This window comes from Hemibagrus wyckioides, linkage group LG17 (assembly GCF_019097595.1).
Source record: "Hemibagrus wyckioides isolate EC202008001 linkage group LG17, SWU_Hwy_1.0, whole genome shotgun sequence".
Lineage (NCBI taxonomy): Eukaryota > Metazoa > Chordata > Actinopteri > Siluriformes > Bagridae > Hemibagrus > Hemibagrus wyckioides.
The window spans coordinates 13360593-13385155 of NC_080726.1; the positions used below are offsets into that span (position 1 = coordinate 13360593).

Consider the following 24563-nt stretch of genomic DNA (forward strand, 5'->3'; position numbering starts at 1 on the left):
GGAAAACCAAATAACACTAGCAACAAAACCAAAACACAAACCGAAACTCGTAAACGTGAGGATAAACAGGCAAAAGCCCATACACAATAGTCCATACAAGAAAGGGAGTAATCCTAGGCTTGATACATCGCACGGGAACGTTACTTCGCAAAGAATGCAGAATAGCACGCTGCTTATATCCTAGCATGCTACCAGGAAGTGAACCCAGAGGGGTTAGTATTCAGGCGAGGGCTTCCTCTGGTGGGCTGGATGATGTTGTGACATTACAAAAGGCTAGTGTTGACAAAGAGGCACTTGGTACAGAGCTCTGTTTCATGTAAATCCATCCTGATTCAACATCATTGTTAATCCATCCCACTATTGGTGTGAGCTGAGCAGCCCAATAATAATATCTTAGATTAGTGAGACATAGCCTCCCCTTATCCTTTCCTAATGTTAATGTTTTTAATTTCATTCTGGTTATTAATTCATTAATGAATGATAATTCCTAATGTTAATGTTTTTTTATTCTGCCAAATTAACTTTGATATGAGTTTATCTAGCGAATAAAATGTAGATGCAGGAATCCATACCGGGAGGGACTGAAATAAGAAGAGCAGTCTAGGTAAAATATTCATTCTGAATGTCTCAATCCTGCCAAACAATGAATGTGGCAGAACTTCCCACCTTAATAGATCCTTTGTATTGTATTGATTAACTTGTATTGTATTGATTAACTTGTCATAATTTGCTTGATACAACTGTGAAGGTCTGGGTGTAATTGTAAATCCTAAATATTTGAATCCCTGTTTAGACCATCTAAAAGATGTTTACTTGTGTTTGACTTTACACCGACCAGCCATAACATTATGACTACCTGCCTAATACTGTGTTGGTCCCCCTTTTGTTGCTAAAATGTTATCTATCTAATAAATGTGTCATGGAAACCCATATATGCCAGTGTTTGTTTTGAATATGCCCAATCCAAATGTCTTTTCCACTTCTTAACTGAGTGACATTGAGGGAACCTTTTCTTTCCAGAAATCGTCTGTATGTTATCTCTCCAAACATTGTCAGTATCATGGCATCCACTAACAAATCCTGTCTGGTCTGGTTTCACAAATTTTCTAATATTTGTTTGAATCCTCTCTGCTAGGATTGAGGTTAAAATTTTTTAGGTCCTGACAGAGAAGGCTTATGGGCCTATAACCTGTGCATTGAGTAGGGTCTTTTCCAAATTAATTAATCTTCTATGAAAGCTTTCTAAAATTCTCCAGGGAAGCCATCTATTCCCGGCAAGTTATTATTTTTGTGTTTACTAATACTTCTCTTAATTTTTTCCTCTTTAACAGGACTAACCATTACTTCAGACTCCTCATCTGTCAGTCTATTCAGTTTGACAGAATCTAAGATTTTTTTTTTTATTTCTTTGCTGTTTGCCCTTTCATATAATTTTTTATAGTAATCTTTAAATGCATCTGCTATTTCTTTAGGATGTTATTTTACCCGTAAATCGATGTCTATTTTTCGGGACAGTTCTACTAGATTGGGCCTTACGTAGACTTGCTCTATTACCAAATTCATAATATTTTCTCATATATTTTGGAGTTTTAAAATAACAGGGCAATGGTCTGAAAGGGTAATGGGGTCTATACTACACTCTGATACTCTGTGCAATTCAGTTTTTTAAATGTAGAAAACATCCAGTCTAGAAAAGCTCCCATGTGTTTGTGACATAAATGTGAAGTCTTTTTTTTCTCATGGGTGAAGATATCTCCAAATGTCAACCAGCCCTAGCTCATTCATCATCCCCAGAGCTGCATTTGTTTTACGTGATTGGGGCCTCTTTTCTATTGGCAACCTGTCCATATACAAGTTTAAGACACAGTTATAGACAATCTTTCTTAAACAAGTTTTCAGCTGTGAAATAGACAGCCTTACTAATGAGAATGGCAATCCCCCCTTTTCTCCCTCCACCACAGGATGCACTGAAGACCTGATCCACCCAATCTGTTTTCAAGTTTAAATGCTCTTTGTCTGAGAGATGAGTCTCTTGTAACATGGCAACTCTACACTTTAATGTATGAAGCTGGTCCAGTATTTTTTCCTCTTCATAGGGCTACCTATTCCATTCACATTATAATTAACACAAGTTAAACTTTCCATGGTTATTAATATAATTAAATGCCTTCTTACATTGCCACTTTGAGTTTGATCACAAAACCATAACCAATTAGTGAGTCTATTTAAGTATACCCTTAAAGCATTACTGCTGTCAAGGAAGAGAGAACAGTGAACTTGAACATTAGATTGACCTTTACTACATCCAACTGTTTGCACTTTGCAGAGAGTAAATTCCCCGAAACAGAAATAAAAAAGGCAAACAGTTCCCGATTGAAAGTGACTCAGTTCCCAATTGAAAGTGACTCAGTCTCTTTGGGGGGAAAACAAAACTTTACGTGTATACGACCATGTCATTTAAATACTTCACTTTAGGGGGTCGTGGCCCAGCGGGCGAGTGTCGTCCACTCAGTGGATAAGTGAGTAAGTGTAAGTGTTATGTCCACTATTACTGAAAAAAAAACAAAAATTTTTACCAATCTTAATGTAATCACGTTATTAATCGCATTACAGACTCTATTATATCCCTCCCGTTAACAGACATGAGGTCTTTTCTTGCGTTCACAGAGATATGAAAGGGGAAAGAGAATAATTTTAGATCTTAACTGTATTTGTTCATGGAAACCATACATCTATATCATCTGCTCAGGAAAGAGAGCTTTAACATCCGTGTCTGACAACATTGCTTGATTAATCCGGCAACAGCCTCCTCTCAACTGCTACAGGGCTGTTGCTAATACGTTTCTTGGTCTCTACGATATGCGTTTGCAACTTTATTGTTGTAAACAAATTACGCCTTGATGTATGGTATGGATTAAATCTCTTTGCTTGGTTTTTCCCCCAGAGACAATGCCATAAAGATGACAACACTCCCTAACTTGCTGAGCCTAAGCCACGCTCCTGGGGCCTCTCTCCATAGCTGCTTCATTGCCTCTGCACTGAAGACTCTTTGCCACTTCACCCGCACCTTCCACAGTGTGACATCCTCCTTTATTTTGCTTTGCAACTTATTGTAAATAAAAGAGCACTTTTTTTCCTGCACTTAAAATTGAAATGTAGCAATTGTGTTTTGCTTTCTTCTCCCTCTGTAATATTTAGTCTGCTTGGCATGGCTGTGCTGATAAATTGAAAAAGCTTTCTGTAAACAATATGGTGAGGATAAGTTTATAAAAGAAAAAAAATAAAATATAAAAAATGTTTTTGTAAAATTCCTTACCCAAAAAGCTGAACCTCAAGGGCTTTCTTCACAATAAAAAAAAAACTATACATTTTATAATTAAGTACCTCACTGCCATTATTTCCACTGAAAATTAATATAGATTGGCATAATCGTTCAGTACAACATACAGATTTGAAATGTCTGTCAATTAAAATACAAGCGTAAGTGCCAGCAGTAATTGAAGCTGGGCGATTTGCATTTCTATTAATTGGCTGCCAGCTGATGGTAACACTGGTCTGTACAGCAAAGTGGAAAAAAGTCTAGCCTTGTAAAATAATTTCACTGTGATCATTTTGTATTGCCACAGTGTGCTTAAGTAATACCTATTCATTTAATCTGAATAAAGTTTACACACTATTTGATGGCTGTCATTTTCATCCTCACATGTTCCACTCTCAGATTTCTGTAACAACACAAAAAATTCAAAAGAAATTATGCACTATCATCGTTCGGCTTTTTTTTATTACTGGTTTAATAATGATAACAGGAACTGTCCTAGAAGTAAAATAAAAATTGCATACACATTTAATGTCTTTCTTCTCAGTAGTCATCCCTTAAATAATTAATGTGTACGAGCAAATGCATTTTATTACTAATAGTGATGGTTTATTTTTAAACTTAAAAAAAAAAAACTTTTATAAAGAAATTTATGGAAAACAAAAATAGTTATAATAGTTGTCATGGACATCTGGGGTAATTAGTTTCTTAAGCAATTAGCTACACGTTTTAAGCCCCTTTGTGTGACCAGTTTGTTGTCTAGCTTTTGTTTGATACCTGAGTAAAACCTGTTTCCTACTTTTTGCTGTCTGACTACTTTAGCCACAGTTTTGGTTTCTTCAGCACTGTATAGAAAAATTAATTATTCACCTGCATCTGCCTTCATCTTCCAGTTGTGACAATCTCAAGATCATTGCTATAGATTTGTTTGTTGCAAATTAAAAAGGTGGGGGTGTATTTCAGAATCTATGTATTAAAAAGAATTTGAAACCTCTTAACAAGAAAAAAGATGTTTTATAGATTATTTGGCATAAACTAATGTTCAGTTGTTCTGAACTATAAATAAATCTAAAGCAGTTAAGGTACGTTAAAGGTTAAAGTCGTTTCTGTGAAGATGTTTTAGCTTATTGTTACATGATTTCATTAACCTAATTAAAAGCAATACTTCTACATATCTCACAAACATTTTTCTACACTGGTTGCTTATTTTGCACTCTGAAATATTTCTTCATTGACTTGATTCTCTCTCATCTTTGTTTTGTCACTGCGGTTTCAATTTAGAAAATAAGAGACTGTAATGAAAGAAATCGCACAGGTTATATTTAGGGGGGTCCATGTCATCAAATGCAGGATTTAGTCTTGTTCTCCAGCTAAATGGAATACAATGAGTCAAATTTTTTATACAATATTGCATTTGATAACTTACACATTATGTTGGCAAAAGTATGTGGACATCTGATGATCACATTCATATGTGGGTCTTCTCCAAACTTAAATGCATCAGCTTAGATTTCTGTCTTTCATTATTCTTTCATGATTTCCATTATTAATTATTTTTGTCTCCCACACTTCATACTTTTAGCTGGTGATCTACCAGTAAAGTACAGTATTGAGTACACGTAAAGACCAAAAGTGACTGGTTCATATCAAGCCTGATATCTGAGGGGTCTCAGTGACGGTTTCTGTAGGCTGTCTTGCGTAGGGAGACGTGAAAGGATGGCGAGATGCGGTATGTAGGGTGTGGTGTTTCAGACAGTATGTTACGGAGTTGATTTGTCTCCAGCAATGTTGGTCACGACTACAGTACAAGCACAGGTGCTTGATTAAGCCTCTCTGCCTGATTGTTGGACTGTGGATGATAACCAGAAGTGAGACTGATATTTATGTTCAGGTGACCACAATAAGCCTTCCACACCTGAGACGTGAATTGTACACCCCTGTAAGCGACAATGTCTTTGGGAAGACCATAGATCAGAACACATGGTGAAATAGGGCAGTGGCAGTCTCCATGGTGGTGGGCAATCCCTTGAAAGGGACCAACCGGCAGGTTTGGAGAAGCGATCCATAATAACAAGAATAGTGGCGTACACCTGGGAGTTTGGGAGATCAGTGATAAAGTCTATGTCCAGGTGCAACCAGGGGTGCTGGGGTGTGGGCAGTGGTTCCAAAAGGCCAGCAGGAAGTTGGCATAGGATTCAGGACTGGGTACATATGGGACATGAAATGACAAAGTCTCTGACGTCAGTGGTTCGCCGAATTCCCGTGTGTCTGGAGCTGGGGGAGGTGTGGACCCAATTAACAGTTTTGTGATCTGTGATCCTTCCTCAAGGCAGTGCCTCCATTCCTCAAGTACTGCCTTGGACAGGACTTCTTTGTTCCCCATGTCTTAGATAACCTCTGCAAAGATCAGATTTCTTGAAAAGTAAGCACAAGTGTACAGCTTAGCTGGGGCCCCATAACGCTAAGACAGGACCGCCCCAATACCACAATGTAAGGCATCGACTTACATTTACATTTCAGGCATTTGGTGATACAAAAGTGCTTTGAAGTCTCTATCAATGAATACATTAACACTGGTTCAGTAGGTCACAGAATTAGGACACCATCAGCCTAAAAATTTGGTTGTTTTTTTTAAATGTACATACAACCTACAACAATATATAAAACAAACATTGAAAAATGGAAAAATAAGAGCTGGTGGTGCTGAGTTATATGTTCTTTTTAGGTATGGGAGTAAATAAGGATGTCATCAACATAAACAATCATGTACAGATTGATTAGGTCATCGAAGACTTCAGTTATGAATGATTGGAATATACCTGGCACATTAGTTAAGCCATACAAGGTATTCATAGTGCCCCCTCACGGTAATGAAGGCCGTTTTATATGGATCAAGTTGTAGGCACTCCTTAGGTCAAGTTTTGTAAAAATCTGAGCCTCTCTTTGCTGCTATAATGCTAAAGGGACCTTTGGTAGGGGGTAAGGCTGTTTGACTGTGATGGAATTAAGGCCTCGGTAATCAATACATGGTTTCAGGCCCCATTCTTCTGTTCCACAAAAAAGAATACCGCCGAATACCTCCAAAAGATCATGATACACGGGAACCTCCATGGCCTTGTTAGAATTCTGGCTTTCTACTGAAGTTGTACAGCACAGCATAGGTAGGTTCAAGTTCATGCAATGTTCATGGCAATGGGGGGGACCAATGGATGAGTTTTTTAGACTGCTAGAAGATCTGGGGGTTGTGCAAACTCAGCCAGCTGGCTAGGTCGTTCACCAGTTGGTCGTGAATGAGATTTATAGCTGAACTGGAATCCACAAGAGCAGTGGCATAGTGAGTTTGAGTTGCAGGGCTGAACTGAACTGGTAACTGGAAACTGTGAGGACAAGAGGATGTGCTCACCTTGTGTGCTGTGCTAGGACAGGTTAGGTGATGATGTCGAGTGTCCACAGTAAAACCACAGTTGGTGGGTGACACGTCATTGTAGCTCATCTGCCAAGATTTGGGGTTTTCCCAGCTGCTTGAGCTTCCCTGCCTGTGATGTTGTGACCTGGAGAGGCTCTCCGTAGATTGGGACAGCTTGAGAGGTCAAGGTAAGTAATTGGTTGCGGGTAAGGTTATACAGTTGCACTGCCAGATTTATTTTCTGGGAGAGCGTGAAGGCTTTGTCCATGATAGTCATTTTAGCCTGAAGTATTGGGTCAAGTTCTTCTTCTAAGATGGCTCCTAAGGTGGTGTTATTCCAACCATTCTAGATGGCCAGGGTCTGGAATTGGATGGCATAGTTGGCTGCTATGCTGCCTCCCTGTATCAGTTGCTCAGACACATCTCTTCCCCCTGCCTGGTATTCAGAAACATCCCTGATTTGCCGTTCAAAGTAACTGAAGGAGCTCCGGATCTTGAGGTCACTGTCCCACACAGCTGAAGCCCATTCAAGTGCTTTCCCTGTCAGTAGCATCATGATAAATGCACATTGGGTTGTTTCTTCTCGAAAAGCCTCTGGTTGGTGGGTAAAGTATATCTCACATTAATGTAGGCACCCCTTACATTTTTCTGCAGAGCAGTTGAATTTATCAGGGAGAGCCATCTTGGTCAGTTCAAGTTGCTGGGGTGGAATCCCTTAGATGGTGGTAACCAGCTGCTCATTCGTAGCCTGAAATGTGCTGAGTTGCTGATGGTAATCCGATAGCATCTCCTGAAGCTGTAGAAACTCTGCTGGATTCCCAACAGGTGAAGTATTCTGTAAGGGATAGGAACAGGTGGTGGAGAATCCATTTGCAGTGTTTAATATAAAATGCCAGTGTAAACAATCCAAAACACAAATCAGCAATGGTAACATAAAACAGGCAGAATTCTGTAAGATCCGAAGAGCAAAAACAGAAAAAAAAAAAAAGTCAAACACAATGAGGCAAACAATAGCAATGGAAAACAACGGCTTAGTAATGCAGAATACTGACAATACTTCACAAAGAAGCGTTACAAAAACTGAACCAGGAAGTGTTGAGTAACCAAGAAGTGCTTAGTATTCTGGTGAGGGTTCCCTCTAGTGGAATGGAGGGGGCAGTACAGTGGAGGCTGTTACACTTTGATGCAATAAAGCAATTTTTTTATTTCTATTATAATCCTATATCTGTTTGCAGGGCTGCTCTGACTGTTTCACCCCTATCAGTCAAGATTAGGGTGTATTTTACATTAACTCCATCCACTACTATACTTATACAGGTTCTTGATTCATATTCTCTAACAGAGGCCATAGAAGACATAAATATGAAAAACTGAAGCCAGGGAAGTAAGAATTTTGTTTAAAAATGTGATATTCCTCATCAGCAGTACAAACAAAAAGTTTTTGAAACTGTAGGTGTTTACACCATTTATATTAATCTGTCAATATTCAGTCATGATTGTTACTCGTGGGTTTTTAACATCTTTTTAACATCCCATTTATTAACGTCTGGAATTCTTGATTCCTTGAAGGAATTATATATCTTCTACATTTGCCTTAGTGTACTGATGTGTACAATCCACATCAAGATTATAATTGATCTAAACAAGTGAATTTCCTTTTTGTCTTCAATTTTGTTCAATATATAATGTGTCTATAGAAAAATGTACCAAAACATTCTTGATAAAAATCTGCTGCCATCTACCAGGATGATGAAGATGAAACAAGGGTGGACATTTCAGCAAGACCATGATCCCAAACATACAGCCAAGGAAACTCTCAATTTGTTTCCGAGAAAGAAAATAAAGGTGCTAGAATAGCCCAGCCTGACTTGAATCCAATTGAAAATCTATGGAAAGAACTGAAGGTCACAGTTCATAGAAAAGGCCCACAGAACCTTCAAGATTTAAAGACTGTTTGTGTGGAAGAATGGGCCAAAATCACACCTAAGCAATGCATGCAACTAGTTTCTCCATACAGGAGGCATCCTGAAGCTCATTAACAACAAAGGCTTTTGTATGAAGTATTAAATAAATTTCAGTAAGCGTGTTCAACACTTTTTCCCTGTGTATTTTCATATGATTACACATAACCTAATTTATGGACATTTATGGTTTGATTTCTTACAAACATCTGGTGAAATTTTCATGTCAATAGCACCTTCAGAAATATATTTGTGAAGTAATATATCTGTGTACTGGAGTCTGTGACACTAAAACAAATTCCTTGTATGTGCAAACATGCTTTCCAATAATGCTCTTCCTGATTCTGATTCTGATTTACTGAGAAAAATGGTGACATGTTCAATACTTATTGTACCCGCTGCAACAAGATAATAGGAATTTAATTAAAAATGCCTTCTTTGTGGAAGGCAGGCCGTAGTCGAGCGGCAGTTTGAGATGGAGATGTGAGTGGTAAGAATCACACACATGCTGAATTGTATTAATGACTGTTCTCTGTTGCAGTGAGCGGCGGCAGGGATAAAAGAAGACGAGAACCAGAGAGTACAGAGCTCTTCTGCAAATTTAAAATAGAAATGCTGAAAAGCCAGACAAGCAGACTTTCACAGTTTCCTCTTTCATGAACCTGCAACACTGTCTAATTGTCTGGGTTCATTTGCATTATGTAACTGGTGATGTTGCAATATTCTATACTGACCTTCCGCAGCTGGTGTCACTGTACAATCTACATTATGCACTTTGGAGTTTACTTTACCCTAAAACAACAGACTCAAGTAACTCAACCATTTGGCTAGATTTGAACATTAGTTCTTTGGTCTTGCCTTAATTCCATCTTTTAGTGTATCGTCTGAGTATATTTACATGGTACATGTATTTACACAGTAATGCATTATTTTAAGTTATATTTTGTTCTGACTTTTTAAGTATCAGTGGCATCCATATGAATTATAAGCACATCCCATTCACCAATAGGTTTCAGAACAGGAAAATGCTGTTCTAGCATTTTTTCCCCTATCATTTCCTCCATATTCCTTATCATATCATCCTCCCAGTAATGTGAGTGTGGCAGTTATCTCTGAACAACTTTAAGGGCAATCATGTTCCTTTTGACCACTCCTGGTGGATATTAAACACAACTGAGGCATTCATTTTAAGTTGACAATCTATACACAGTTAGAACTATTCACATTCTCTAATAAAAAAAACAACTGATCAGTGGTTATTATTAATCGGCTCTGACTGGTTTCAGCAAATCACCAGAACAATGATGAAATCCAAACGTTATCACATGAACAAAGTTCCTCTTTATAAGCTTTAAAATAGGTTGAGCTGACAGACCAATTTTCAGGTATAACGCCTGGAAACTCCTGCAAAATGGCACACAAATGGCAAGAGACGTTTTACAATCCTGTAAGTATTTTTATATAGTTTTGCTATATTTTCATACTAAAAACTTATAATACAGTCACATTATTCTTTGTGAATATAGTTGCAATTGTGATATTTAATGTATAAAATTTCTATATCATTTCCATTCCTGTATTATTTTGCAAAATGTGTTAATGAGACAAGATTTCATTTACTGAAGGTAATTTTTCCTCCAGATCTTCATAATCTTTAAGCTGCATGCACCATGATAGTCTTAGAGCTATTCACCCTAAAGTGGAAGTTACAACAGAAACAGTTAGACTGAAAAACAAAAACAATGTGCAAATAGACACGATTTTAATTGATAGATTAAGACCCGTGGCTTCTGATACACAATGCGTCCCTCATACCTGCCAAAGTTTAAGATTATAATGTTTTTATAAAATGATTTAAAAAAAACATTTTTTTTAACTTTTAAAATTATTAAACTTTTCCATTAAACTTTTTAAAATTATTAAATTATTAGACTAATCCACTTTTGCTCCATTTTGCCTTGGCATCACACACTATCCTTAACTATTAAGCAGGTGCCTAGATGTACTTCTGCATTGCCTGATTGGCCTCTGTGTTATCACCAGAATAATGAAAAGAAATAATTTAAAAAATCAGTCATGCACACACATTGAATGAAAATTATTGTTTTTTTATTTTTTCACTTAAAACACTTTCATTGTAAAACATCATAGCTTTTTTTTTTTAACTTTGTGTATTATGGACATATGCTGCATATATTTTTAAGAAGTTATTTTCTTTTTAATTTTTTGATATCTGTCAGTAACACTTGCTTATGTGAAATACTTCATCATCCTATTGTCTTTCAACAGAAAATACGTTTTACTGGATCAATTAAAGGAGGACTGCAGGACGGCAAGAGTATCACTGTAAGTGGGCGAGTTTTACCAGAAGCCAAAAGGTAAGATAGACTTTCATGTTCATATGGGTTGACAAATGCATGACTTTACTCAATGTTTTCCTGCCACCCCTTCCACCTATTTTTAAAGGTCCACCATTTCATTATTATTTTTATGCATAAATAAATAACAACGTCACTTTCTATATATTTTCAGGTTCTATGTGAATCTCCAGTGTGGTTCGACCCCGGATGCTAATTATTCCCTGCACTTTAACCCACGTTATGAATCTGGTTCAGAGCACACAGTAGCCAACACCAAGCAGGATAACTCCTGGGGTCCAGAGGAGATCTTGAAACTTGCTCTCCTCCCCTTGGGAAACCCTTTCAAACTGCAAATCCTGGTGACAAGCAAATTATACAAGGTTACATCCTTTGAATTTTCCCACATGAAAAGAAATGAAATGCTTAAGAGTTAGCTCATATCTCAGTGCAGCATTCTGTATTATATGTTACATGTAGAACATGTTTGAGGGTCTCAGTGTCTCATCTTCTGCCTCTGAATAAAATACCATAATGCATTGTTTTAGGATACATGCTGATCTTAACATTATGTTTTCATAGATAAGTGTCAATGGCATCCATGTCAAGGATTACAAGCACCGTATCCCATTCAACATGGTGGACACTATCGTAGTGGATGGGATGGTGGAGGTTAAGACCATCAGTTTCCAGGATCCTGTGGTGAGAAGGACCATACCCTTAACTTAAATATAAATACATACCTATTGCTATCTATTCATCTAGTGTAAAGTAGAGGACATGAATGTGGAACTAATTAACTCAATATTTCTTTTCTGTTATGGCCTACTAGTTTGATCATGACTTTTGCCCAATTACACATATACGTAAGAGGAATGTCAGAAACTAAGCTATTTTGACATTACTAGGCATAATGGGGTTCAGTTTTGATTTGGTTGAGAGTTAATTAAAATCTAGTTCATGTAGTATTATTTTCTGGGGGGTCAGTGGGTAGTGGAACACAACCACATGTAAAAACTACAATTAATATCCCGTGTTTATGTACAAAGCACATCAAAGATTTCATACAGTTGATACTAACATGCATGTCATTTTCTATCCAAATGCACTTCAGATGCAAAAATTGTCCTTAATATATCAAAAATCATTCTTGCACAATAATAACTAGTAATTTATTAAATATATTGTTATTTGCATATCTGAGGCTTCTAGAATATATGGTGAAAGTGATATAAAAAAGCAGAGGTGTCCAAGCTTAACTGCAAAGGGCCACATGGGTGCAGGTTTTCAAATTAATCCAGCAGGAGCCACACCTGAGTCCACCTGTTTAATCAGTTGATCTTGGCTTTCAATAGACTCAGTTGTAGTTTCTGTTTGGTTGGAATAAAAACCTGCACCCACACCGGCCCATTCCAGACAATTGGACACCCCTGTATGAAAGTATAGAAGACGTGAATTTCATTTAATCTCATGATTGCCTGCAATAACCATGTCTTGTATTCTTCATCATTAGTGTGTGCCATACAGAACCACCATGTATGGTGGAATGTGGGCTGGCAAAAACATTGTCATTCAAGGGCTGGTTAATCCTCAGGCTTCCAGGTGAGATGCTAGACTTGTTCTGTGCCTCTGCAAAATTATAGTCTACATATTTATCTTTTATCTTTGAGCTGAAACTGTGTTACCAAGTACCTGGAAAGCCTGATTGAAAGAAAGCCAGATTTGATCTAAAACAAGGATATTCTGGTTTGGAGAAGATCACCACCTGCAGATCAGCATGCCACATTCTAGGCCTAGAAGATTTTGGTATAAATGATGTGCAAAATATTTCTTGAAATTGTGTCTGGTATTTGTGTTACCAGATTTCAGATTAACTTGCGCCACAAAGATGGGATTGCATTTCACTACAATCCTCGCTTTGATGAGAACACGGTTGTACGCAATACACAAACAGTGGATCAGTGGGGCTCAGAGGAGCGCTCTGGAGAAATACCGTTTGAAAAGAGAAAAAGCTTCCAGGTATGTACTGCAAACTAAAAGGGAATTTTGTTCATTTTTTACCTTTGTTCATATTTTATCATTTACAGAACAAATATATTCAAGTTTGTTTGTGTGGCTGAAATAAAGACTTTTACTTAAAGTAAAAATTAATTTAAAACATCTGATCATATCATTTACCTGTGTCACATTCCTTTCAGATGATCATCTCCTGCACTACTGAGCAGTACAACGTGTTTGTCAATGGTAATCTCGAGACTACCTACAAGCACCGCTTCACCAACCTGTGGGAGATTGATGCTCTGGAGGTGTCTGGTGACCTGAGCTTGATTGATGTAAATGAAACTAGTTTTTGCTTTACAGTTACATTATCCATTTACTTTTGAACTCAATAGGATATGCTTAGAACCTACTTTTTAATGTTTATGTTTTTCCATCTCTAGGTGCCTTCATCTGATGCTGCAAAAAGCTATGTAAGACCAAAAGACTTCACATAAGTTAACATTATGTTTTACCTTAAAGTAATCAGCGTGTAATAACCATGTCCTGCATTCTTTATCATTAGTGTATGCCATACAAAACAAACATAAATGGTGGATTGTGGGCTGGAAAAAACATTTCAATCCAAGGGCTGGTTAATCCTGAGCCTTACAGGTCAGATGTTAGCATTTTTCTACTAATTACATTAATTACATTGGCTGACATAAATGAAAGAAAGCCATATTTGATCTAAAACGACTAGTTTCTGGACTTCCCACAGATTTAGTCTGAACTTGTATGATATTCAGGTTTGGGGAAGATCACCACCTGCAGAGCAGCATACCACAGTTTAGGCCTAGAGGATTGTGGTATAAATGATGTGTAAAATATATTTTTAAATTGCATCTGATATTTGTGTTACCAGATTTGAGATTAACTTGCGTCACAAAGATGGGATTGCCTTTCACTATAATCCTCGCTTTGATGAGAACACGGTTGTACGCAATAACAGAACAATGGATGATTGGTGCTTAGAGGAGCGCTCTGGAGAAATGCCGTTTCAAAAGGGAAAAATCTTCCAAGTATGTACTGCAAAATAAAAGGGAATATTTAGAGGACAAATATGTCTGTGTCTGTTCGGCTGGTTGATACAAATAGTTTTACTTAAAGCGAGAATTAATTTAAAACATCTGATCATATCATTTACCTGTGTCACATTCCTTTCAGATGATCATCTCCTGTGATCCTCAGCAGTACAACGTGTTTGTCAATGGTATACAAGTGTGTACCTTCAAGCACCGCTTCACCAAGCTGTGGGAGATTGATGCTCTGGAGGTGTCTGGTGACCTGAGCTTGACTGATGTATACGCTTAGCTAAGAAATTTTAATTGGATATTTTTGTGCAATATTTTCTCTGGCACAATTTTACCAAGTCACATTTTATCTGTAAACAGAGAAGCAAAAAAAAAAATCTAAATCAAAATAAATAAATAAATAAATAAACGAAATTGGTCGATTTCAAAATAGAGCACTCTTTAATCATGGCCTGCTTCTGTTTATTTTGTTTGTTTGTTTGTTTTTTTTTGTTTTGTTTTTTTCCCCATGAATTTATTGATTTAAATGTGTTTTAATGAGAATTTAATGAGTTAAATGTTTTATTAATAAAACTAATTAACAAGAAGTCAAGGTTTCTGTCATGCACTTCTATTTATGGCCTGTGTTTCAATACCCTCATATATTGGGCCGAGGCAGGTGGGCTCACACAAGGCATTACAAACACATTCTTACACACCCTGAGGCAATTCAGAGTAGTAAACTCACCTACCAGCATGTTTTAGGGAGGTATGAGTAAACTCAAATAACTGGAGGAAAGCCACTCAGACACAAGAAGTTAAATTGTTTCCGAGTTAATCCTATTTCTTTTCTATTAACATATAGAAGCAAAAACAGCGCCGCCTGGTGTTACATTTCTGTAACTATTCTGCTTTGTTGTACTCATGTCTTGCCTGAAGATGGTAGTAAATGTTAATACAAAAATGATGACAGTAATCTGTCCAGTTTTTACCACGTGTCTGGTCATTTTTTTTTTTTTTTTTTAAACTTATTATTAATTCTTCACATTGACAGAAATTACTGGAAAATCTGAAGAAGAGAACATAAGTTCATTAGAAAATGAGAACCAAGATCACATATTTTGCACTTACTAAAAATTGCTGCTTTAATCATAAAGACTGTCATGTGCTTATCCTCTCCATTTAGGGTTTTCATTTTATTTATTTATTTTGAACAGCAGTGACTTGAATAAATAACCAAAAATAAGATGATCAGATAGAAAACACATGGGGAAAACACATACAAAATAAATAGATAAAAATTAATAATATTTTTTTTAAAAAGAAATAAAAAATATAGGAAAAAGTAATAAATAAAAAATAAATAAATAAAAACACAAAGTATAGTTCCTCATTGATCAGTTCATTTTCAATGTATCAAGAAATGTAATAATAGGTGTTACCTTTGTATGAAAATGTCCAGGTTCAGTTGGAGTAGAGCAGTCATATATTCCATTTTATAAAGTTTTTCAATTCACTGGGACATTTTTGGAGGGTGTGGCTTCATCCAGTTAACTGTTATGGTTTTTCATGCACTAAATAAGATTACATGGGAATATATCTCTGGTTTTTCAGATTCCAGCTTTTTTTTATTTCTTTCTCTATTTCCAATTGTTTAAGTTCCTTTTGTTTTTTTATTCAGGTTTTAAGAGCAATTATTGTTTCCCAGCTTTGGCTACAACACAGAGGGAGAGAAAGATCCATTGTCATTATTTTAATATAATCATAAGTGAGAGATTTTCTTAAAGAGTTATGGACAATCTTCATTTGGTGCATATACATTTAAAAAAGGTATTATAGCTCCTCCAACTGTTCCCACAACCATGGCATATCTGTCATTTTTATCCTAAAACAATTTTTCAGCTGTGAAATAGACAGCCTTACTAATAAGAATGGCAACCCCCCTTTTTCTCCCTCCACCACAGGATGCACTGAAGACCTGATCCACCCAATTTGTTTTCAACTTTAAATGTTCTTTGTCTGAGAGATGAGTCTCTTGTAAAACGGCAACACTACACTTTAATGTATGGAGCTGGTCCGGTATTTTTTCCTCTTCACAGGGCTACCTATTCCCTTCACATTATAATTAAAACAAATTAAACTTTCCATGGTTATTATTAAAGTTAAATGAGTCTATTTAAGTATATACTTAAAGCATTACTGCTAACTTGAACATTAGATTGATCTTCACCACATCCAACTGTTTGCACTTTGCACAGAGTAAATTCCCCAAAACAGAAATAAAAAAGGCAACCATTTCCCAATTGAAAGTGGGCAGAGAGTTGGGAGTTGTCTCTCTAAGGGAAAAACAACACTTTGCCTGTATGCGACCATGTGATTTAAATAGTTTCCTTTAGGGGCTTGCACCCCAGCGGGCAAGTTTCGTCCACTCATTAAGTGTTATTATGTCTGCTATTATTGAAAAAACAACAAAATTCGGTATCAATCGCATTACAGACTCTATTATAGCCCTCCTGTTAACAGACAGGAGGTCTTACCTCACGTTCACGGAGATGGTAATGTGAAAAGAAATAGGAACAATAATAGATCTTGCCTGTATTTGTTCATGGAAACAATACAACTATATCATCTGCTCAGGAAAGAGAGCTTTAACATCTGTGTCTGACAACGCTTGAATAATCTGGCGACGGCCTCCTCTCCACATCTGCCACATGGCTTTTGACAGCTCCATACCCAATGCGTCATGTTCCCCCACTTGCATCTTGATACAGAGCTCCTGTAGTGTTGGCAGGGCATCTGCCAGAGTAGAGTCAAAGTTTTGTCACAGGTATTCAGACAATCTTCAATGTTCTGTTGGCTGTCTTTATTTTTATGTCAACATCGGTGAGAGAGTTCAAAGTTGTAGTGAGTAACAAACTCACTAACTCAACTGGATCCTTCCCTTCTTCACTGTTTTCCGGCACTTGATAAATTCTAAAGTTGTACAGTCTTACCTGTTTCGCAGATCGTAGCACCTGACAGATAGTTCTACCTCACGTCGCAGCAGGTATCGAATTGCCATCTCGTGTCGCATTACCTCGCTGTTGCTAATACACTCCTCAGCTCCTCCGATATTTTCAACTTTATTATCTGATCTTTAAATTCTTCAACCAATGTTTCTAGTCCTGTCTGCGACTCTTTTGTACTAGTATGACCCTGCTGATTTTCCCTTCACATTTGTTTAAGTTTGCCAACCAGATCTACAATGGCTGATTCGTAGCTAGCCCGCTTCTGGATAGGACTTGGAGACTTTTTCTCTTCATCCCTCTCTCTCCAATTATGATGCTTTGTCGCAAATTTGGCATGTCTGCCAGATGAACTCATTTTTAGGATTCAGTAGGTGTTTTATTTATGGTAAGGTTTTAATTTATTTTTATTTGGTTTAGCAATAAATTCACAGAGACCACATGTTCTGGTGTCTATTTAGTCATGATGTCACAGGAAATCCAGGGTTTTCATTTCAACAGCAGTACATGCTTGCAGCTCACAAACTTACAATTTTGCTGCATCTTTGTCTTTTCTTTAGTTGTACTATAGCCCCACAGCAGCCTCATGGTGGTACAGCAGCAGGATCCTGTGCTCTCATTGCTGTGGCCTGGGTTCGATTCCCGGGCAGGGAATTACCCCAACATTTAAAGAGTTAACTCTCAGTGCCAGTCCCAAGCCTGGACAAAATGGGAGGATTGTGTTAGGAAGGGTATCCAGCCTAAAATCAATACATGTGCCAAATCAAAACATGCAGACCAAATGATCTGCTGTGGGACCCCACAAAAGCACGCCAAAACTCGGTAGACAAATCAGGCATGTCGCTTAAATCTTCACCCTCCAAGAGAAGAAGGTTGAAGAAAGCCAAGCTCAGCACTAGGGGGAGGTAAGGAGTTGAGTTTGGGGTGATAGCTATTGGATGCTAACTCTCTGCTTGTTCTAGGCATGAAGAGAATCATGCTCCCCAACCTGCAACCCCAACCTACCCATGAGCGTAAGCCACACTCATGGGGCCAGCCTTGCTGCCTCTCTGCTTAGCCGCTTCACCGCCACTCCATTAAAGACTCTTCACCACTTCACCAGCACCTTCCACAGAGTGATGTCTTCCTTTATTTTGCTTTGCACCTTATTTTAAATAAAAGATTTTTTTTTCCTGGATCCCTGTGCTTATTTTCGTGTTCTCCTTGCTAAGCGCTAAGTGCGCTAAGTGTCCTGTGTTCTTTTGTGTTGTCTTTATTGTATTTATTGTCTTTTTTGCACTTTTTTGTCTTGTCTATGCTCTGTTTGCACCTAGCTGCACACTGTGCACTTTACGTGGCTAAGACAAACTTCTGTCCTAGCTCTGTGGTGTTGTTTGTTGTTTTGTATTGTACTAGTAGTTGTATGTTTATGTAGCACCAGGTCCTGGAGAAACGTTGTTTCATTTCACTATGTACTGCGCCAGTTATATGTGGTTGAAATGACAATAAAAGCTTCTTGAATCTTGAATCTTGAATCTTGAATCTTGCTACTAGTGGGTGTTACACTGGCGGAGAATGTGGGAAACCAATATAGAGCCTCTGCAAGGAGTAAGCATAAAGCAACAGCTACAACATCTGCTGGAGACCAGCATCCACCAGCATGCAGTAACCCACAAGCTGGCTTGAAACGTCAAGACCTCCACGCAGGAGCTGCTTGATTTAAAAATAACTTCACAGGCCGCTGCTGTCCGTCTCCCTGACCCCGTTTGTAAAGCACAGCAATCGCTGCACAAAATGACTGCTGAGGACAATGTGTAAGCTTTCCTGCACATGTTTGAATGCACCGCAGCCCGAGAGGGCTGGTGGAAACATGTCTAGGCTGATCTTCTGAGCCCCCTTCTGAGCAGTGAGGCCTGTCTGACAAGGAGACTTGGGACTACGACACAGTATGCAAGGAAATCCTCAGTTTGTGTGGCCGATCTCTGTGATGTCAGAGTTCTAGAAATGGATATACGCCCAGGCCTCAATCCACGTGCCCACATGGATGAGCTTCTTCAACTCACCTGCCACTGGCTACACCTGGGGCCCCAAAAAACCTTAGAAAAATTGCAGGATTATTTCACGTAGCTGGGATGGATGCTGAGGTGAAGGCTTTCTGCCAAAGGTGCCCCCAGTGCCAGTGCACAGGCCCCCAAAAGGCAGCACTGTTAATTCCTCTCCCCATTATTGGCATTCCATTAGAACAGATCGAAGTCAGCCTGGGTGAAGTTTATCCTGGTAATCATGAACTACACCACCCTCTACTACGAGATGGTCCCACTTTGGAAGACCACCTCCTGGAACATCACCAGGGAGCTCCTGACATTCCTCAGTTGAGTGGGCATCCCAAAAGAAAACCTGACAGATCAAGCTACGCCCTTTGTGTCCTGATTAACGGTGAATTTGTGTCAGTTGTTGCAGGTCAAACACCTGAGGATGTCCATCTAGCACCTAAAAACCGACCAACTGGTAGAGCCGTTCAACCAAACCCTAATGAGGATGCTGCGGAGGGTGGTAGATGTGGAAGGGTAGAACTGGGACCCACTCCTTGCCTATGTCCTCTTCGCCACCCAAGAAACACCACAGGCCTCCACAGGCTTCACCTTATTTGAACTCCTGTTTGGACAGCGCCCTAGAGGACTGCTGGATGTGGCCTACACAACCAAGAGAGTTCAACCCAGGTGGCCAAGTGTTGCTGCTAGTCCCTTGCACAGCATGTAAATTCCTGGCAAGATGGCAGGGCCCTTACACAGTCCTTGTGAGGGTAGGACCAGTGAACTATTGCCTGCAACAACCGGGTAAGCGCAACTCTATCATATCAATTTCTTAAAAAGATGGACTGCTCCTGGGCCTGTTGTGTCTGTGTTTGCTTCAGAGATCCTGGAGAGCATGCCACAGTTGGTCGAGCATGAGATCAAACACCCCCCTCCCCGGGATTGTGGTCCACCAGCGGCCTTACAGGGTCCCAGAATCCTGACAGCAGCTGCTTACCTGGACAATGTGATTGGGGTACTGCTTCGGTTGCAGGCTGCTAAAACCACAGGAGAAGAAGATTGAGGCCATCAAAGAGTACCCCCGAAGTACAATGAAGAAACAGGTACGTGCCTTTTTGGGTTTGGTTGGGTATTATCAATGGCTTGTGCCTACCTACTCCTCTGTAGCCTCCCCATCTCAGATTTGAGCAAAATGTGTCAGCTGAACCGGGTGCCATGGACCGTTCCTCAACAGCCAAAGCATAGGTAATTTGATGGTTCCTTTCTCTGCAAGTCTACTTATTTCATGTCAAGAATAGAGCAGGGACTCACTATGGGAATGCAGACAGCCTGTCCTGTAGGTACTCCTTCTGGGCGTGACAGCTGCTAGATGGGGACTTAGCTAGGGGGCCATGTGACGGTAGTGCTCACAGCACTGCACTCAAGCCACAAAAAAGAACTCCTTGCCCCATTAAAACAGCAGCTCTGAAGTGACAGCGGCAATTCAGCTGAGTGTGGCTGCAAGGCGGGGAGGCCAAAAGCGTGCCAAAACTCGGTGTGCCAATTAGGCACATCAATTAACTCTTCACCGTTGAAGAGAAGACAGTTGAAGAAAGCCTATCTCTCTGCCTATTTTTTTTCCCAGAGGCAACGCTTAAAGAGGATTACGTTTAATCTGGTTTGTCATTTAAACCCTTCCACTTGTATCGGCTCTTTGTCGAAGTCATTGCTCACACCGTGTTCACAATGTCTGCTATTGTATACTGCTGCTTTGGTTTTCCATGTTATGTTTATTCAGGATTGTGCTTTTGTTTCTGTGATATGTCTATGTTTCCAGGTCTTTGTGCTTTTTATGTTTTCATTAATAAAACCAAGATTGTTTTCATCCTGCAATATGGGTCTGGTTGAAAATGTTCTCCGAATGCATGACATCCAGTTTTCTCCCCCAGTAAAGAGACAAGCATTACAGGCTGAATATTTACTTAAGCCTCTTTGCATAAGGCATTGACAAATCTTCTCCAGCCATTTCTGTCCTGGTGAGTGTTGCCCTGGATTTGAAGGATTTCTGAAGATGTAGAGGGCATTTCCATAGCAAGAGAATTTTACACAATGGGTTGTTAGCCCAATGTGCAACCCTCGTCCTTTCACATCCTGGGCTTGGGAACAGGCAATGGCGGAGTTATTATAGGCTGATTGGCATCTCTAAATTGTCTGTAAACGTGGTTAAATGGATGAGTGATTGTGCCCTAGACTAGCAAGAGACTGTGTAAACGGATGAGTGATTGTGCCCTAGACTAGCAAGAGACTGTGTAAATGGATGAGTGATTGTGCCCTAGACTAGCAATAGACTGGCATCCCGTACAGGGTATATCCTGCCTTGTTACCCTGAGTCTCCTGGAATAGGCTCCAGCTTCCCTGTGACCCAGTAGGATAAGTGGTGTAAAGAATGGATGGATTATATATCTTATAAATTAAACTTGTACAACCTCATATCCTGCCTAAAAAACAATAAGTATTACTTTGTTGGAAATTTAATTATTTCACATGTAATATACAGTAGAGCATATAGCAATTTTTTTTTAATACACAACAGTTTTGATACATGAATATTTTTTTTCACTACTCTTGCTGTGGGATAATACAAGAGAAACCTTTAGCTCACTTACTTCCCACATTTATTTTCAAATCAGAACATGGTCTTCTTCCTTTCCCTTGAAGTACAGTCACATACTTGTTCTCATGTGACCAAGGTTAAAATTTTATTGTGACAGTTTCTAGAGGTTTCTGGAGTTTATATGCACATTTGTAGCCTCCAGATAACATGCTATAAAAGAACTCAGTTAATCTTACAAATTACTTTGATATAAGTAATAATAATAGACATGATTTGATTTTTCACATAAAATACTTTAAAGACTTGGATCACATACTTTTGAGGTTGTCACTCCTGTACCCCAGCTTCCTGTGTTTTAGACAAACAGTTTCTCTACTCTCTTTCTTCAGTGAACTGGTCCATTTTTATCTTTTTTCCTCTAAAGGCCCCAGCATTTCACGCTCCAGCAAGTAAGAACTCAAGGCCGTGTCACATAATTAGTTCACATTCTGTTTTACTGTAATGGAATGAGCTCATAATAATAATAATTACTTCTTGCATTCTTCATCGTTAGAGTGTGCCATACAAAGCCATCATCAATGGTGGAATTCAACCTGGCGAGGTGTGGTTAATCCTCAAGCTTCCAGGTCAGATGTTATTCTGCTCTTTTGCATAATTAGAGCATATGGATGTATAGTTTAATCTATAAGAGAAAATGTCTTAAGTTTTTAAGTTCTTTTAAGTTTCTAAAGTGTTTTTGTTCATTTACTACATATTTCCATACACTGACTGTGAGCCACTTCCCGCTTTCTGTGGCCGGAGATGAACAGATCCCAACCAACTATTCCATGGATTTTTGTTTTATGCTAAACAATTTAAGTCTTTCTATTTAGGGGGAAGAGTTCCATGTTTTTTTCATAAGCTGCAAATTTTGTTCAGTTTTATTTGGTATTTATATCACCAGATTTGCCATTAACCTGCATCACAGAAATGGGGTTGCATTTCATTTCAATCCTCTCTTTCATGAGAACGTGGTTGTTCTCAATACCAAAACAATGCACGTGTGGGGCTCAGAGGAGCGCTTCGGAGGAATGCCATTTCACAAGGGACAAAACTTCCAGGTACACAATGTTTTGGACCTTATTTCATAAAATATGTATATTTGTTTGTATAGGTGGCTGATCGACAAAGCAGTTTATTTTAATTCTAAGTGCTTTAACTGAAAATTAATGGATAAAAAGAGCATCATAGCCACATTTCATCACATCAGTGAGTCACATTTAGTAATGCCTATTTCAGATTATCCTGCAATCCCCATCATTACAATGTGTTTGTCAATGGGAACCAATTGTGTCTGAATTGGTTCTACTTTTTTATTTAATGTGTCTTTTCTAGAAATGGTAGTAGATAGCTGTGTACAAACATGCCCACATGTGATAGAGTTCTCTGACCCCATTTTCTCCAATTTGGTCAATTGCTAATTCCCACCAAAAAGCTAGCTCTCTCCTGTCACATGAAAGCTACCACCCATTGATGAGGAGGCTTTGCACTTACTACAGGACACATAATGCCAGCTATTGCATCTATTCAAACTGCTACTCATGCTACATCTCGGGGCAGCTGAACACACTCAGAAGAAAGCTCTAGCTACCTTCTTCCACATGCATGAGCCCACAGCTGATCCCACATCCATGGTCTGTGATACATTTGGCTATTGTATCTCTGATTAACCAGGAAGCAGACCTAACAAAAGGTGTTCCAAAGGGAGTAATGTCTACAGATTCCTAAGTTTTAGAGCAGGTAGGATATGTCCCCCTAGGGTAAGAACACTTCACAATTGATTTTAGAGTGGTCCTTCTGAGAACCAACAAGTTCTTGCCAGTTCTCAGACATATACCTGTTTTGTCATGCAATGTTGTGATGGTCAACTGTAACAATTATTAAAGTAACACAAGTTTGAGCTGCTCTCTGTTGCTTGAGCAGAATTACTTCGGTTTCAATGGTACAGCAGATGTATGATTAATGTCTGCACCATGAGGTGATCACTCAGATTTGGAAGTGGCTTGACAAGGTGCACATTAAATGTCCCCTGTACAAGCTTACGTGTTAGGCTGACTTTAAATGGCCATTTCTAAAACAACAGTCACTTTAACTCAAAGAGTTAGGGGTTCCATGTTCCGGTGAATAGCTCACCTTCTGTTTATTGGTAGCCAGATGACTCTATAAATGGCCAAGTAGCTAAATTTAAACCAATTGCCTGGTTTAAATTAGTTTGTTTATAGTTTGGGAAATATAACAAATTAGAGTACTGCTAAATTCTATCATATAGAGGTAGGACCAAAAGCATTAGTTTGATGACAGTGGAACAAGCGACTGCAATATTGGACTGCAACCATAACATGCTTGCACAGAGCACTGGGACAAAAGTACATGTTACCATATAAAAAGAATGTAACAAGGAAATACAGATGTAATTAAAAAATGCCTTCTTCGTGGAAGTGAGGGCGTGGTTGAGCACCAGTTTGTAAAATGGAGGGAGAAGTGAGTGGTAAGAATCACACATGTGCTAAATTGTATTAATGACTGTTCTCTGTTGCAGTGAGCTGTGGCAGGGATAAAAGAAGGGAAGAGGAGAACCAGAGAAGGAGAGCTGAGTATAGAATTCTTGTGCATATTTAAAATAGAAACGTAGAAAAGCAAGACAAGCGCACTTTCACAGTTTCCTCTTTCATGAACCTGCTACACTGCCTAATTGTCTTATTTCTACATATCTGCATTTTGTAACTGCTGATGTTGATATTCTGTACTGACCTGCTGCAGTTGGTGTCACAGTAGAATATACATCATGCACTTCTGAGCTTACTTTAACCTTAAACAACAGGCT

The 24563-nt window shown here is 38.7% G+C and overlaps 1 protein-coding gene across 1 annotated transcript; it reads left to right on the forward strand.

Moving 5' to 3' along the window:
* The first annotated feature begins 9992 nt into the window (after window positions 1-9992).
* LOC131367972 (galectin-9-like) lies at window positions 9993-15057 on the forward strand. The gene is made up of 11 exons (XM_058413701.1): window positions 9993-10130; window positions 10973-11061; window positions 11216-11423; window positions 11623-11742; window positions 12554-12642; window positions 12903-13059; window positions 13239-13373; window positions 13482-13511; window positions 13604-13692; window positions 13943-14099; window positions 14245-15057. The coding sequence occupies exons 1-11, from the start codon at window positions 10095-10097 to the stop codon at window positions 14389-14391; spliced, it is 1257 nt and encodes a 418-aa protein (XP_058269684.1). The 5' UTR covers window positions 9993-10094; the 3' UTR covers window positions 14392-15057.
* Window positions 15058-24563: the final 9506 nt, after the last annotated feature.

Excerpts from the sequence above, each read along its gene's own strand:
- LOC131367972 (XM_058413701.1), top strand. The coding sequence starts at position 10,095 with ATGGCACACAAATGGCAAGAGACGTTTTACAATCCT. Across the intron at positions 11,424-11,622 it reads TGACAAGCAAATTATACAAG|ATAAGTGTCAATGGCATCCA; the intron begins GTTACATCCTTT and ends ATGTTTTCATAG. Across the intron at positions 11,743-12,553 it reads TCAGTTTCCAGGATCCTGTG|TGTGTGCCATACAGAACCAC; the intron begins GTGAGAAGGACC and ends CTTCATCATTAG.